This window comes from Nomascus leucogenys, chromosome 25 (assembly GCF_006542625.1).
Source record: "Nomascus leucogenys isolate Asia chromosome 25, Asia_NLE_v1, whole genome shotgun sequence".
Classification (NCBI taxonomy): Eukaryota; Metazoa; Chordata; class Mammalia; order Primates; family Hylobatidae; genus Nomascus; species Nomascus leucogenys.
The window spans coordinates 23,806,979-23,821,528 of record NC_044405.1 but is presented as its reverse complement, the minus strand read 5'-3'; the positions used below and the strand labels follow the sequence as shown (position 1 = coordinate 23,821,528).

Sequence of the window (14,550 nt, the reverse complement as noted above, 5' to 3'; positions counted from 1 at the left end):
GGTCACCTGAGAGTCGGTTCTCTGGAGTGTCCAGGACAGCTCCCTCCCAGGCCTGGCATTGGTGCTGGCTGCCCTGCTGGGCACTCGGTCCTCTGCCATATGCTGTGCTGCTGAGGGTATGGGGACTTGGTTTCAGGAGGCAGGAAGGGGAAGCTCCCACTTCCATAAAGGCCTGGGCCTGCGACTCCTGAAACCTTCCCTCTGCTGTGTTCTCCAGGTCAGAGGCAGCCACAGGTCAGCCTGGGTTTGAGGGGAGGGGGACGAGCTTCAGCCCCTGGTGTGAGCGGCAGCATGTGTGTGCAGGCAGGGAGGAACTGTGCAGAGTGAACTAGTCCAGAGAGAATGTCCAGACATACAGAAATAGCCACGTGCTCCCCAGAGCAGGGTCGTGCAGTGGGAGGCCCTCCCTTCGTGAAGACGGCTTGCAGACGCTCCCCTTCCGGGCTGAATGACCCCAGGAGCAGAGCGGTGTTTTCCTGTGGCACCTGCTGCTCTTAGGATAAGGAGAGTGAGGATTCCTATGCTCCCAGAAACCTGCAGCCAGGCCCCATCCTCTCCCAGCCTCTTCTCCCACGAGAGCACCAGGAGCCTGGTCACCTTCATCTGCTTCCCGGTTCGATTTCAGGATGCACTTCACTACCCCTGCACTTTCAATAACTCTCATCCCCCAGAGGGACTTACTTGAGGCCTGGGGGTGGGGGTGGGGGGAAAGTACATATTTTCCAAGACCTAGAAATTTGGTTATAGAAAAAAAATGCCTAAGGTTCCCAGCACGTCATCTTCTTGGCGAGCCAAGCTCTGCCAATCTTGGGAGGCCTCCTGGGAGACCTTTCAGGAGGACAGACATGGAGCACGCAGATCTGGAGGTAGACGCTCTCCATGAGAGGCGATTGGGTTGGAATGGGTGTGCCTGTAGCATGAGAGGTCAGAAAGGACGGATGTGAATGTGGGGAGGACTCTTGTGAATGCTTTCACTTGTCACTACAGTAATGTGCTCAGTAGCAAATTTGAAAGACAGCCTTCGAAAATGTCTCAGTTCTGTAATCATATTGTTTATTTTTATTTTGCATTTGTTACTGCAAAGAGCCATTGTAAAGAAGAAAACAAACAAAAAAATATAGGTGATAAAAAGCAAGTGATGGCTTCTAAAAATGTAAACTAAAAAAGGCATTTTTAGTGCCAAAAAACAACTGATGGCTTGGCTGAGATCTGCAGAGCACCAGAGACTGGCTGGGGACCAGTTACTGGAGGCTGGAGCCTGGAAGGAGGGGCCCCATGACGGGAGAGGTCACCCTAGAATCCAGCTGTAGTCGGAACCGTAACCAAGCGCCCAGGGAGGTTGGGCGGCAGGTGTTGGTGGTGGGAAGGTGAGGGGAAGAGATACCCCTCTCCTCTCACCCCTGCTCTCCAGATGGGGCCACGTCAACCAACCCTGACAGGTGGCCAGGAGGCAAGGCACCCTGCTGAGCCCATCTGTAGAGGTCAGCCCTGGGGCCTGTGACAGCAAAGGGAGGTTGGAGACTGGCTCGGTGGAAGGGGAGGGGCACAGACAGTGGTCAGAACATGCTGTTTTATAATTCAAATAAAGGAATATATTGGATGAAGTATTTATTTCTGGAAAATTCCTGGATTATAGGCACCTTTAAATTTAATTTATTTAAGGCGTGTTTTAAAGTGTCCCTTCGAAATATGGGTTGATACCTGCTAATTAAGTCAAACCAATTTTTTTTGGGGCTCTGGAGTCAGATAGGCTAATCTGATTTGAAGTTTGGTTCTGTCGCTTATTAACCAGGTGATCCTGGACAAATCAGTAACCTTTATGAGTCTTGACGTCCACAGCTGGACAATGGGAATGACAGCTCTCAGAGTCGTGGTCGGAATGAAATGAGAAAATGTGTGTGGAGCCCTTGGCACTCAAGGAACTGGCACTGAAGTACTCAATGAACGGTAGCTGTGCCGTTTACTGAGAACTTAATAATGAAGCTGAAAAGGATGTGCAGATCGCATGAGTTTTGGTGGGATTTCAAAGTCCTGTTTTCTCAGTATGATAGAGAAGTATGCCCTGTTTTAGTCTCACGTCTTCCTTTAATGGATCCCTCATTAGATGCTGCCCATGTGGAAGGATGTGTGGATACTGCATGTGATGTGGGTTAGCTTGAGCTAGATTCTTCTGGCCTGTCGGACTAGGGTTCTCTTGGGCTCATCGTAAGTGATTCTCCCAATGGAAGGGAAGTGACTTATCTAGTCACCTCATGGACCACACATACCTAGAGAATGCCTTTAGGCAAACATGTTTAATGCAAAGCTATGATTCTTTTGCCATTGGTGAATTGTGTCCGGTCCTGCTAGAACATAAAACACAGAAATGCAGTTGTTTATTATTATGTATGTTGTTCCTTTTGTCTTCTAGCCGTCAGGTTCTGAACAGCTGGTAGATGGGCTGGCTTACTGAAGGACATGATTCAGACTGTCCCGGACCCAGCAGCTCATATCAAGGTAAGTCCCATCTTGGCCGGGAAGCCAGCTCTGCCTTCCTCTGCGCCTAGATTTTCATGGATAGCAGCCCATATATCAGTTAGTTAGGGGTCAGCCAACACAGCCCAGGAGCTAAGAAAATGGTTTTTACTTTTTTAAATGGTTGAAAAATCAAAAGAAGCATATTTCATAACACATGTAAATTGCATGAAATTTACATTTCAGTGTTCATAAAGAAAGCTTTATTGGAACACAGCCCCATGCATTCATTTCTATGTCATCTGGGGCTGCCTTCACTCCATAATGGCACAGTTGAGTAGGTCCGACAAAGACCATATGGCCTGCCAGCTGAAAATATTTACTGTCTGGACCTTTCCAGAAAAAAATTTGCTGAGTTAATATATGAAATCACATCCAAATTCTTCTAACTCCTGTTTTAATTCCATCTCCTTTATACTTGCCTGGGGTTAGCGAGGAGGAGACAAGAGGGTGAATGATTGGATTTCCGATGTTGGAACGTTGTTTTATCTGGGCTCGCCGACACTCAGCGCTCCATCACCTCACACCTGCCCTGGTTGCTTTCTGACCTGCACTTCCTGAGGCTCTGGAGGTGAGAGGGTGAGGAAGTGAAACTTGTGCCAAGGGAGGTCCCTGAGAGGACTCTGGCCATTTATTTTGACACTACAGATACGTGTGGGTAATAGCTACAGGGAGGAAATGAGATGGTAGTTTTCATAGACTTGACAAAAATAAAGACTGCAGAAAAAATTGGGGCTTAAGCTACCTTATCCAAACAGGCTGTCTACACCTGTGCTGGTTAGTGCAACTATATCTGTGCTGGCCAAAGTAATTGACTGCACGGCCGGTTCTTCACTTTCCCCATACTAATTCATTTTCCCTAAGTGGTGTGGTTCATTTTACTAATGTATATTCCTTGCCTAAAACATTAATTGAAAATGGGAAGGGCTTATAATTGAAAGGAAAGTTTGTGATATTGAAAAATGTACCTTTTTGAGTAAAATATAAAAAGCTCTTCAAAATCCCACACATACAATTACACATGGACGTACACACATTTGAAAACAATACATTTGGTGAGGCATTCTGGACCATGTGCAGCTCACATGCGTACACATTAACTTTCTTTGAAAATGGAATTGGAAGTAATAAGAGTTTCAATGCATTCCTTGAGCTTTGTGGGCGCTCCTGCACTTTCAGAGATTGCGGTCACTCTAGGGGTGTCGAGGTTTCTAAATTTTGCCCAAAGCCATAGAGGAGCAGATGCTTATGGGGACACTATAATTTGATTTCTGTGTGATGTTTTGTTGGGCTATGATGGTTGTGTTTATCAAAAAATGTGCACGTGGGAAATTTCTTGTGGATGTGATAAGGTTTCTTCAGAAGCGCTGGGAACATGTTTGATCAGTGTGTCTATGCTACACATGTAAAGTGGGAGAAAGACTTTTTTTAATTTTTAGTGTCTGCTGACCATGAAGCTGCATGATGCAAAGAAAAGCTCATAGGGAAGTTGAGACAATAAATATCTTCTGTAGTTCAGAATGTGAGGGACGGCAACTGAAATTCGTTTTATTAGCATTCCACCACCACCCCTCCAGGCAACCAGAAGGAAATGATGAAGTCAGCAAGAAAGTATTACAGATTTTAAATAGCTAATTCATAAAGCTGAAACAATCCCATACAAACCTGAAAACAGCATCTTTGAAAATGTGTGTTGGTAGAAACGCTCTGTATTTGATTTCAGGAATGAACTATGTTTTTAGCTCTGATTTATCTTATTATCTGAAGGGTTGACCTTCTCCTCCACTACTGTGGGGATTTCTAGTCAGGTGGGACCAGAGACTGAGAAAAGAAATAAGACACAGAGACAACAGTGGGCTCAGGGGACCGGCGCTCAGCATATCAAGGACCTGCACCGGCACCGGCCTCTGAGTTCCCACAATTTTTATTGATTATTATTTTCATTATTTTAGCAAAAAGGAGTGTAGTAGGAGAGCAGGGTGATAATAAGGAGAAGGTCAGCAAAAAACATGTGGGCAAAAGAATCTGTGTCATAATGAAGTTCAAGGGAAGGTACTATGCCTGGATGTGCACGTGGGCCAGATTTATGTTTCTCTCCACCCAAACATCTCAGCGGAGTAAAGAATCACCAAGCAGCGTTGCTGCAAATATGTCTCGCCTCCCACCATAGGGCGGTTTTTCTCTCATCTCAGAATTGAACAGATGTACAATCGGGTTTTATACCGAGATATTCAGTTCCCAGGGGCAGGCAGGAGATGGTGGCCTTCCTCTCTCAGCTGCAAGAGGCTTTCCTCTTTTACGAATCCACCTCAGCACAGACCCTTTACGGGTGTCGGGCTGGGGGACGGTCAGGTCTTTCTCATCCCACGAGGCCATATTTCAGACTATCACATGGGGAGAAACCTTGGACAATACACTGCTTTCCAGGGCAGAGGTCCCTGCAGCTTTCCGCAGTGCATTGTGCCCCTGGTTTATTGAGACTAGAGAATGGCGATGACTTTTACCAAGTATACTGCTTGTAAACATTTTGTTAACAAGGCACGTCCTGCACAGCCCTGGATCCCTTAAACCTTGATTTCATACAACACCTGTTTTTGTGAGCTCCAGGTTGGGTCAAAGTGGCTGGGGCAAAGTGGTTGGGGCAAAGCTACAAATTAACAACATCTCAGCAAAGCAATTGTTTAAAGTACAGGTCTTCTTCAAAATGGAGTCTCTTATGCCTTTCCTTTCTACGTAGACACGGTAACGGTCTGATTTCTCTTTCTTTTCCCTACAATTATCATCATATTGGTTGATGTCAATATATAAAATATAATTTTGAGAAATCATAACTGAGAGTTTTTAAAAAATAAATTTCAACTCACATGGCTTCTGTGTGTTTGGAGAGATGAACTGGCAATAAGAAGTGTGGTTACTAATAGCTGATGTTGGCTGCGAGGTAGAATTATGTTAAAGATGTTTATTTCCTTTACAAACCTATCAAAATTCCACCTATTGGAATTCAAATAATTATTTTTGTAATTTTTTTTTTGCATATGAAGTTGGGGTTCTTGACAACAAAGTTGGGAGGATAATTTTCTTCCACTGATTCATTAAAATGCCTGATATGGGAGTTTTTGAAGTAAAATTTCATGTGCGAGAAGTTTCTTCTGGCTTTGGGCTGAGGAATGCTGCTATGATTTCTGGGAAGGAAGTTCTTTTTTTTTTTTATGGAGTCTCGCTTTGTCGCCCAGGCTGGAGTGCAGTGGCGTGATCTTGGCTCACTGCAGCCTCCGCCTCCCAGATTCACGCCATTCTCCTGCCTCAGCTTCCTGAGTAGCTGGGACTACAGGCACCTGCCACCACGCCTGGCTAATTTTTTGCATTTTTTTTTTTTTTTTTTAGTAGAGACGGGGTTTCACTTTGTTAGCCAGGATGGTCTTGATCTCCTGACCTTGTGATCCACCTGCCTTGGCCTCCCAAAGTGCTGGGATTACAGGCATGAGCCACTGCGCCCGGCCAGAAGGAAGTTCTTATAAATGTCACATGAATGGTTCCTCTTGATGTATTAACATATATAGTGGAAGATTTTGTTTTTGGTTCATTGCTACTAAAATGTTTTTGTTATCTGAGAAGGACTTGAGTTTTCCACAGAAGTGGCTTAACACTGCAGGTGTGATTCCCGTGAAGACTCTGTGTGTCATCACAGTCATGTCCGTAGGCCGTCCTGAAGGAGAGGAATGTTCCTTTCATCTTAGAGAAATTCACTCTGCACAATGTATGACGACTCTTTTCTGCCAGAACAAATGGCTTTTACGCTTTTATATGTTTAAGGAGCTGGAAACAATAAAAAAAGGAGGGGTGGTTGAAAACTATGGAATATAAAATATTTTTGATTTAAATAGTGCAAGAATTGTGGCAATTCATTTACAAACAAAATGAGCAGGCTGTTTATTTTAGCTGCTTCTCTGTCGGTGATAATAGTGACTGTCATTAAGCATAATTTGATTTACCTTTCTTTGCAGGCCGTTCCAGGTACCTTTTTTAAAAAAATTTTATTTATTATTTATTTTTATTTATTTATTTATTTATTTTAAGACATGGTCTCGCTCTGTTGCCCAGGCTGGAGTGCAGTGGTATGATTATGGCTCACTGCAGCCTCTGCCTCCCAGGCTCAAGCGGTCTTCCTGCCTCAACCTCCTGAGTAGCTGGGACTACAGGTGTGCGCCGCTACACCCAGCTAATTTTTAATTTTTTTGTAGAGACAAGGTCTCACTATCTTGCCCAGGCTGGTCTCAAACTCTGGGGCTCAAGCAATCCTCCCACCTCAGCCTCCCCAAATGCTGGGATTACAGGCATGACCAAGTACTTTTTTTATTACAGAAATTATACTAACTACCGTATCATGCAGATGTACTCTTAGCATGTTAGGTGTGTATGAAGATACAACTCTCTGAAGGGGTAGAGCTGTCACAACCAAAGATGCACCCGGATAATTATCCTCAGCAGACAAAAAAAATAGCAAATCCATTTTCTTAGGATCCTATAAATATTTTTGTCATTAATTCTATTTCTGATAAAGCATTTTTAAATTCATGTGATTGCATTTCCTAAAAAGAGTTCTGTCTCTGTAATATTTTCATTTACTAACATTTGCCGAAGAGGACTAACTAATTCCCTTTGTTGTTCACCAGCTACTCATATAGAATAATACGCATTTTGGAGCTGATGGAATGAGGACTGGACTGAGAGGGGAACCATCTGTATGTTAGTTCTGCTCCGTGGTCGCCAGCTGTGAATCCCAGAGATGCTAGTCATGAAAATTCTCCGAGCTTTGCATTCTTTTTTTTTTTTTTTTTTGAGACGGAGTCTTTCTCTGTCGCCCAGGCTGGAGTGCAGTGGCGTGATCTCGGCTCACTGCAAGCTCCGCCTCCCGGGTTCACGCCATTCTCCTGCCTCAGCCTCCCGAGTAGCTGGGACTACAGGCGCTCGCCAACACGCCCGGCTAATTTTTTGTATTTGTAGTAGAGACGGGGTTTCACCGTGTCAGCCAGGATGGTCTCGATCTCCTGACCTCGTGATCCGCCCGCCTCAGCCTCCCAAAGTGCTGGGATTACAGGCCTGAGCCACCGCGCCCGGCCCCGAGCTTTGCATTCTTATCCAGTTTCATGTCGTGGATAGGAACACATTCTGGCTCGATTCAAATCCTGCTCTGATGTTTACTAACTTGGTGATTTTGTACAAGTTCCTTAGCTTCTTTGTGCCTTGGTCTCGTTTAATATGAAACAGAAGCATCTGTTTTGCAGGGTTAGTGGGAGATTAAACGAGTTAGTACATTTAGACCCCACCGAGTACTAAACAATTGTGAGCTATCACTGATCTATAAAATGAGTTTGGCATACCCATCTTAAAGATAAAACATCATCCTGTCTCTAATACCTATGGAGCAACATGAGTATGTTTTACAAAACGCTGAGTGGAGGGAAAAATACAGAAAACAAAACGCTGTTTGTAGCACATGCTACTTAACATACATAAAAAAGTTATAAACTCCTCAAGCAACATCTTAGGGGTTTCCAGGGTACATATGTACCTAACACATATAGATCACATTGGAGTGGGTGCTTGCCTACGTGGCACATGCTGGCTAGTTGCTTTGAGAAGTGGTTGGGGATAAGGGAAAAATAATCATATGCAAATAAAACAAGTTAATAACAGTGATCTTTTTCTGTGGCACAGTGGGTCCTCCATGCTGGTAGGAGCATGAGTTTGTGTAAGCACTTTTGTGTTGGCTTGGTGTTACCTAGTAAAGCTGAAGATGTGCCTAGCCTGTGATCCAGCAGTCTCACCCTGGGTCTGTATTCTGTTGTACCTGAGCACCAGGAGGTATATTTGAGCAAAAAACAGAACAACCCAAATGTCCATCTACAGAAAAGTGGATAAATAAACCTATTGTACTCCACCAATGGAGTACTATACAGCAGTGAAAAATAAACTCCAAGTGTTTATCTGTAGCCATGTATCAATGTGGATGGTTCTCATATGTGAGTAGAAAAAAGTCACAGATTACATACAACATGATTCCACAAATAAAGATTAAAAAGAGGCAAAATTAAAAAGCATATTATTCGGAGAAATGTAATATGTGTTGAAAAGAAAAGGAAGAAATAAACACATAACCCAGCATTGGAATTACCTTGTCAGGGAGGGGAGAGTTTCGGGGAAAAAGCATAAGGGGCTTCTGAGGTCCTGAGGCTGACTGTTGTGGACTAGGGAGTACATGCAAAGGTGTTTGCTTCTTATTCTTTAAATTGCACAAATAGATTATATATCCTGTTTTGTGTGTACTATTTGCAACAAAAATACTAAAAGAAGAGAGAGGAAAAATTAGATGACTCATAGTGAAGTCATTCTTGAGAGGAAGTTACTTTCTAATTGTAAAACTCGTTGTACTTTAGCAAATCATCACATTAGAGATCACTTGGTCTGATGCTGTTCTAGCTGCAAGGAAAGGTGGGAGCTACTGCTGCTCAAGTGACTTCCTTGAAGCTCAGGCTGTGCCTGCACAAAAGCTGGGCACAGGCCATTTCCAAGTTGAGTGTGTCCTCCTGCCTTGGCTTTGTGAGTTTTTCCACCACACCCTTTTGCGATGAGGAATGATTTGGAGACTGTTTCTGACTTGGGTTCGTTTATTCATTCAACAAACATTTAGCAAACCATCCATGTACTCACACCGGGGGTGGGGGAGGAGAGAGAGAAGGGATCAAAAAGACACACCATCTGCCACTCAGGGCGTGGGTCACCTGTTCTCAAACACTTCGGGCACTGTGAAGCTGCTAGAGAGGGACAGGGGAGCTGCTGCTGGGGTCTGGGCAGGATCTCAGGGGGGCTGCCTGTAGTCTGCACCTTCACCTGCTCCACTGGCTCACCCATCACCCCTGTGTCCCGCTGACAGCATCTGTGTTCAGCAGCCGCTGCTTCTGCCTGTAAACCTCCTGGCAGAGGATCTTCCTGGGATCACACCTTCCTGTCTCTTCCAGGTGAAGCAGACAGGTGACCTTTGAGGGTGCTTGATGAGGCTGGGGATTCATAGGTCCACACACCTGTAGCAGGCGAGTACAGATGCCTGAATTTGGACCCTCCATTGACACGTCCTCTGTCCTCCAGCTCATGAAGGGTGTCCAGGCTCAATTCAGCTGAGCTAATCACTAGATACTGCTCCCTAAGATTTTGTGTGAGGATCAGGCACCAACAATGGATCACAGGGGAAACAAAGTCACTGTTCAGGTTTCTAGTTGCTGTTCACATGTGGGGAAGGACTAAAAAACCAGCTTACCCAGGATTTGTTTGTAATTAGGATTTTCACCCCTTGGCTTCCTTTTCCCTTTAGCTTGTATACTTTTGCTCATTTTTATGAGTGTGCTGGGGCCAGATGATCTCAGTTTGAAGCTTGGCTCCACCTGTTACTAGCTGCCTCAGTTTCCTCAGCTGTAAAATGGGAATGAAATAGTGCATCTACCCCATAGAATCATGAGGAATAAATTAGCTAATGAATTTAGAGCATTCAGAGCAGTGCCTGGCACACAGTGAGACTTATTATCACATCACATTACATATTGTCAATATAATAATATGCACACCACGTTAATTATATAACATTAATATTTTTAAACAATGTAGCATATTGTTAATCTATGATGTTGTATACTAGCATACTGTTACATATAGCAGTGGAAGGGGAGATACTGTTACATATAGCAGTGGAAGGGGAGATACTGTTACATACAGCAGTGGAAGGAGAAAAGTAAGAAGGGAAAATCTTATGGAAAAAATTAAATTGACCCAGGGTCAGTACTTCCCAAGAAGTGAACTGAAGCACTTCTTTCCCACATTGTTCCACGGCTGCCGCTCTGGAAGTAACCCTAAATATTTCTGACCATAAAAGATGCTAAACTTAAACTCCGTGTCTGTTTTATAGACGGAAGAGTCTAAAACAGTTTCAGAAGTAGCAGCGTTCGTGCGAGGTCACTGTGAAGCCTGAGAGCCCAGCAGATGAGTGGAGCTCTTTTCAATAACACGAAGCAGATGCAGAAAGCGCCCGAATCTGCCTTGCGAGGAAGGGATTAGGCGATGTCTCGGGGCTGGTGGTGATTTATCCCATCGCTATGGCAAAGGGTGGATTTCACCACGGAGCCCCCACCTGGCTGACAAAAGACTCATTGAGTTGTAAGCATTGCTCACAGTTTGCAAATCTGACTTATAGTAACTGTGCTTCACAGGAAGGTGAAAGTTTATCCTTTTGAGAATATACTCAAAAGAGACAGAGTTTTCCACCCCCACCCCCAAAGTCTGTCTACTATGAAGCTGATGTAAGTCTTTGATATGCTGCCTATTTTTTCTCAATAAATCAGCTTTGATCAGTTTCCAGCCTGGTTAGCACATCCCAATGAGCCCTGTGACTTTGTGGCCGTGTATAGCTGCTTTTTCGTTTTTTGTACTTTCCTTTTTCTGCAGGATGATGGCACGACTAAAATTTCTACAGTGAGTACTTTTATAGTCAGCAAAATAATATTGCTTTAAAATATCAAGATATTTAATATGGCACAATAATAGAGACCCTGCCTACAGATTTCCTTATGTGCGTGGTCTCGAGCTGGACTGTACCTTCTGTTTCTCCTTCTCGCTGGGTTCCTGCACCCCTCAGGGTCGCCATGCTGGGCACCCTCCAGGGCGATTCCCATGCGGAGCTCAGTTCCTGTGGCCTTTGGAGCGGTGTTCAGCATGTGTGCAGCAGGGTTTCGTGAAGCAGTGAAGTGTTCCCCAGACATGCTGCACAATCCCCCCCCAGTCTGGAGATTCCTTGTTAAGATTCAGTGAGGCTGACATTCAGTAGGGGGCACCAACTTAATCAGGAAGTGTAAGAGGGGTTTGGAGGAGATTCACAATCACTTCCCAGGAGAATGGGTAGAAGTTGTGCATGGTTAGCCTAGACCCCCTCTGGGGCAGTTTCCCTGAGGAGTTGGTTAAAATGCAGATTCCTGGTATCTAATCTGAAGTTTCTTTTCCAGTAAGTGTGGGTTGGAGCCCAGGGTGCTGCAGTTCAAGCACCTGAAGTGTTTCTGCGTGTCTTGCTCAGATAATTGATAGTTATCAACAATTAACCTAGCCTGAGATAATCGATAAATATTTATAAAAGGAACCATGTTTTTTGTTCTTTGTTTCTTCATTGAAGGCTGCTGTCTTTTGCGTGGCTGCTGTGAATATCCTAGTCACACCTCTAAGGGTTTAGAGAGCATTATTTGGCCTTGGGTTTCAAAACATCAGCAAGTCTCTTTGGCTCCACTATTTGGTGTCATAGAGCCCAGAAGAGAAGTGACACTTGTTGCTTCTTCCACCTTGTAGGAAATTAACTTAGGAATCGGAGTCAATAATTTTTCTTAGGGTTAGCCCCCAGTAGTTGAGTATTTTAGAGACATCAGCAAGGTTGACATCACTGTCTCCGACTTAGCCCTGTCTGCGCGAGTGGGGGTTGAGGATCATTATCCTCATTGCAGGACTCAGTGTGGGGCCACTGTTGTCGGGGAAGCAGGAATTGGAGGGTACAGTGGTTCAGGACACTAAATTAGCATTTTCCCATGGGGACACCCAACTCTCTCTTACAAATGAATAGGAAGAAGTCCTAATTACGGGTTTTTGCTGGCTTAATCTTCACCTTCTTTTCCTTCTGTGTCTTCTTTACCTTCTGATCGCAAAATCCCATGGTGTATTGGTATGAAAGAGTGATCATTGATACCAGATCACCCAACTCGGCCCACCTATACTTCTCCAGGAAGTATCTGAGAACACTATTTTATTACATTCTATTGTGGTTTTTAATCTTTGCTGGTTTGATCGGTGACAGTGGAGTTTTTTAGATGTTAGCATTTGGAAACTTGTGAGTTTGATCATTTCTTCATACTCTTCATACACTTGTCAACAAGTTACATTATCTCATTTGTGATATTTTTGGATCCAATTTCAATCTAATCGTTCAGAATTGCTGGGCTACAGCGTGAACTGAACAGATGATGTCCCCGCCTGCATGAAGCTTCCATTCCCGTGGCTGGGATAGAATGTGCTCAAGGGAATAGTTACAAATCAGGTGGTGCTGGTTGGTATTCTCCAGAACAAAGCAGGAGAAGCAAGAGACTGAGGAAGGGAGAGGTGGAATTTTACACGAAAGGTTAGGGAAGGTCATAGGGAGGAGGTGACATTCAAGCTGAGACCTGAAGGAAGTGGGAACATGAGCCGTATGATCACACGGGGAAGAGTATTGCAGAGAGGGAACAGCGTGTGCAAAGGCCCTTTGGCAGGAGCTCTCCTGGCACTTTCAAGTAACAGCAAGGAGACTGTGGGCTGGTGTGTTAAAGCTGCAGGATGTGAGTTGGAGGCATACTGGTGAGGCTGTGTTGTAGACTTCTGTTAAGCAAGGATAAGGGCATTTCAATTTTATTTTGCACACTGCAGGAGGAGAACCATTGGAAGGTTGATAGCAGATGTGATCTGATTGAATTTTTTTTAAAGCTTTCTTGAAGTATAATTTACATTGGTTGAAGTTTTAAAAGAACCATGTTGGCTGTCATGTGGGGAACAGACTAGAGGGGGACCAAGGGTTGAAACAGGGAAGGCCAATTAGGAGGCCATTGCCAGGCACCAGGCAGTGAAAGGGGAGGTAGTGAGAAATGATCAGATTGGGGATCTGCTTTGAAGGTAGAAAAGACAGCATTTGCTGATGCATTAGATATGCAGTGTAGGAAAGTCAAGGATGACTTCAAAGATTTTGTTTGTAACTGGGTGTATGATGGTGCCACCTACTCTAAAAGGGGCGTCTGCAAGAGGGGACGGTTGCAATGAGCAGGAAATCAAAAGTGGGGTTTGGGCCGGTGCAGTGGCTCACGCTTGTAATCCCAGCACTTTGGGAGGCCGAGGCGGGCGGATCACGAGGTCAGGAGATCAAGACCACGGTGAAACCCCATCTCTACGAAAAATACAAAAAAATTTAGCCGGGCGTGGTGGCGGGCGCCTGTAGTCCCAGCTACTCGGAGAGGCTGAGGCAGGAGAATGGCGTGAACCCGGGAGGCAGAGCTTGCAGTGAGCCGAGATTGCGCCACTGCACTCCAGCCTGGGTGACAGAGCGAGACTCCGTCTCAAAAAAAAAAAAAAAAAAGTGGGGTTTGGCTGTGTTGAGTTGGAGATGCCTGTTGGATATCCAAATTGTGATGCTGAGAGGTTGATAGGAGTCTAGAGGTCATGTGAGAGATATATTTGTGATTCCTAAGCCTAAGGTTATCTGAGGCTGGGTGACTAGGTGAGATCACCTAGGGACCAAGATGCAGAAGAGCCATAGGGTTGAGCTTTGGGCCCCTCCAATGCATACAGATTGGAAAGAGGAGAGGGAACTACAGAGGAGCTGAGAAGAGATGCCAGTGGAGGTAGGAGAAGGGCTAAGAAACCGCTGTCTCGGTGAGATGAGGACTGAGGATTAGCCACAGGCTTTGGCCACCTGGACATCATTGTGACCTTCATATGAATGATTTGCATGGAGTGGACAAAAGCCACCTTGCAGTGAATTTGAACAAAAAAAAAAGAGAGAGAGAGAGAAGTGCAGACAGCTTATATGCAAACAACTCTTTTGACATGATTTAGAAGGTGTAGTGAGTTTCTCAGCAATTTGTATACATTATATTTTAATGATAGTTCCCCTCAACTATGTCATATTTGTTGTGCAGATTGTTTTTGATGATTATTCTACCAATTAATTTTTATGGTGTTCTTTTTCAACACCCCATGAGATAAACATTTTTCTTTGATCACATCGATTGATAATTCTTTTTATTTTTCCCTTAGCTTTTAACTTAGAAAATTTTATCTATTTTATTCTTCTTTTTACTTCTGTGTATTTACCAGTGTTCTGTGTAGCTTGTTTAATAGATATAAAAGAAAATGCATCTTATCATAAAAACCACCAACAGAGTCATTCAGCATTCACAGGAGATAAGGCTTGTAGCATCCAATTCA

At 44.3% G+C, this 14,550-nt stretch overlaps 1 protein-coding gene across 4 annotated transcripts in view; it reads left to right on the top strand.

The window, feature by feature from the left end:
- Positions 1-14,550, top strand: part of ERG (ETS transcription factor ERG) — a 285,239-nt gene that overhangs the window by 88,275 nt on the left and 182,414 nt on the right. For all 4 annotated transcript variants that reach the window (XM_003263934.3, XM_003263932.3, XM_003263935.4 and 1 more), the window contains one exon: positions 2,411-2,496. In XM_003263934.3, the coding sequence (XP_003263982.2) occupies positions 2,458-2,496 (39 nt within the window). In that variant the 5' untranslated portion in view covers positions 2,411-2,457. The remainder of the gene's footprint in view (positions 1-2,410; positions 2,497-14,550) is intronic.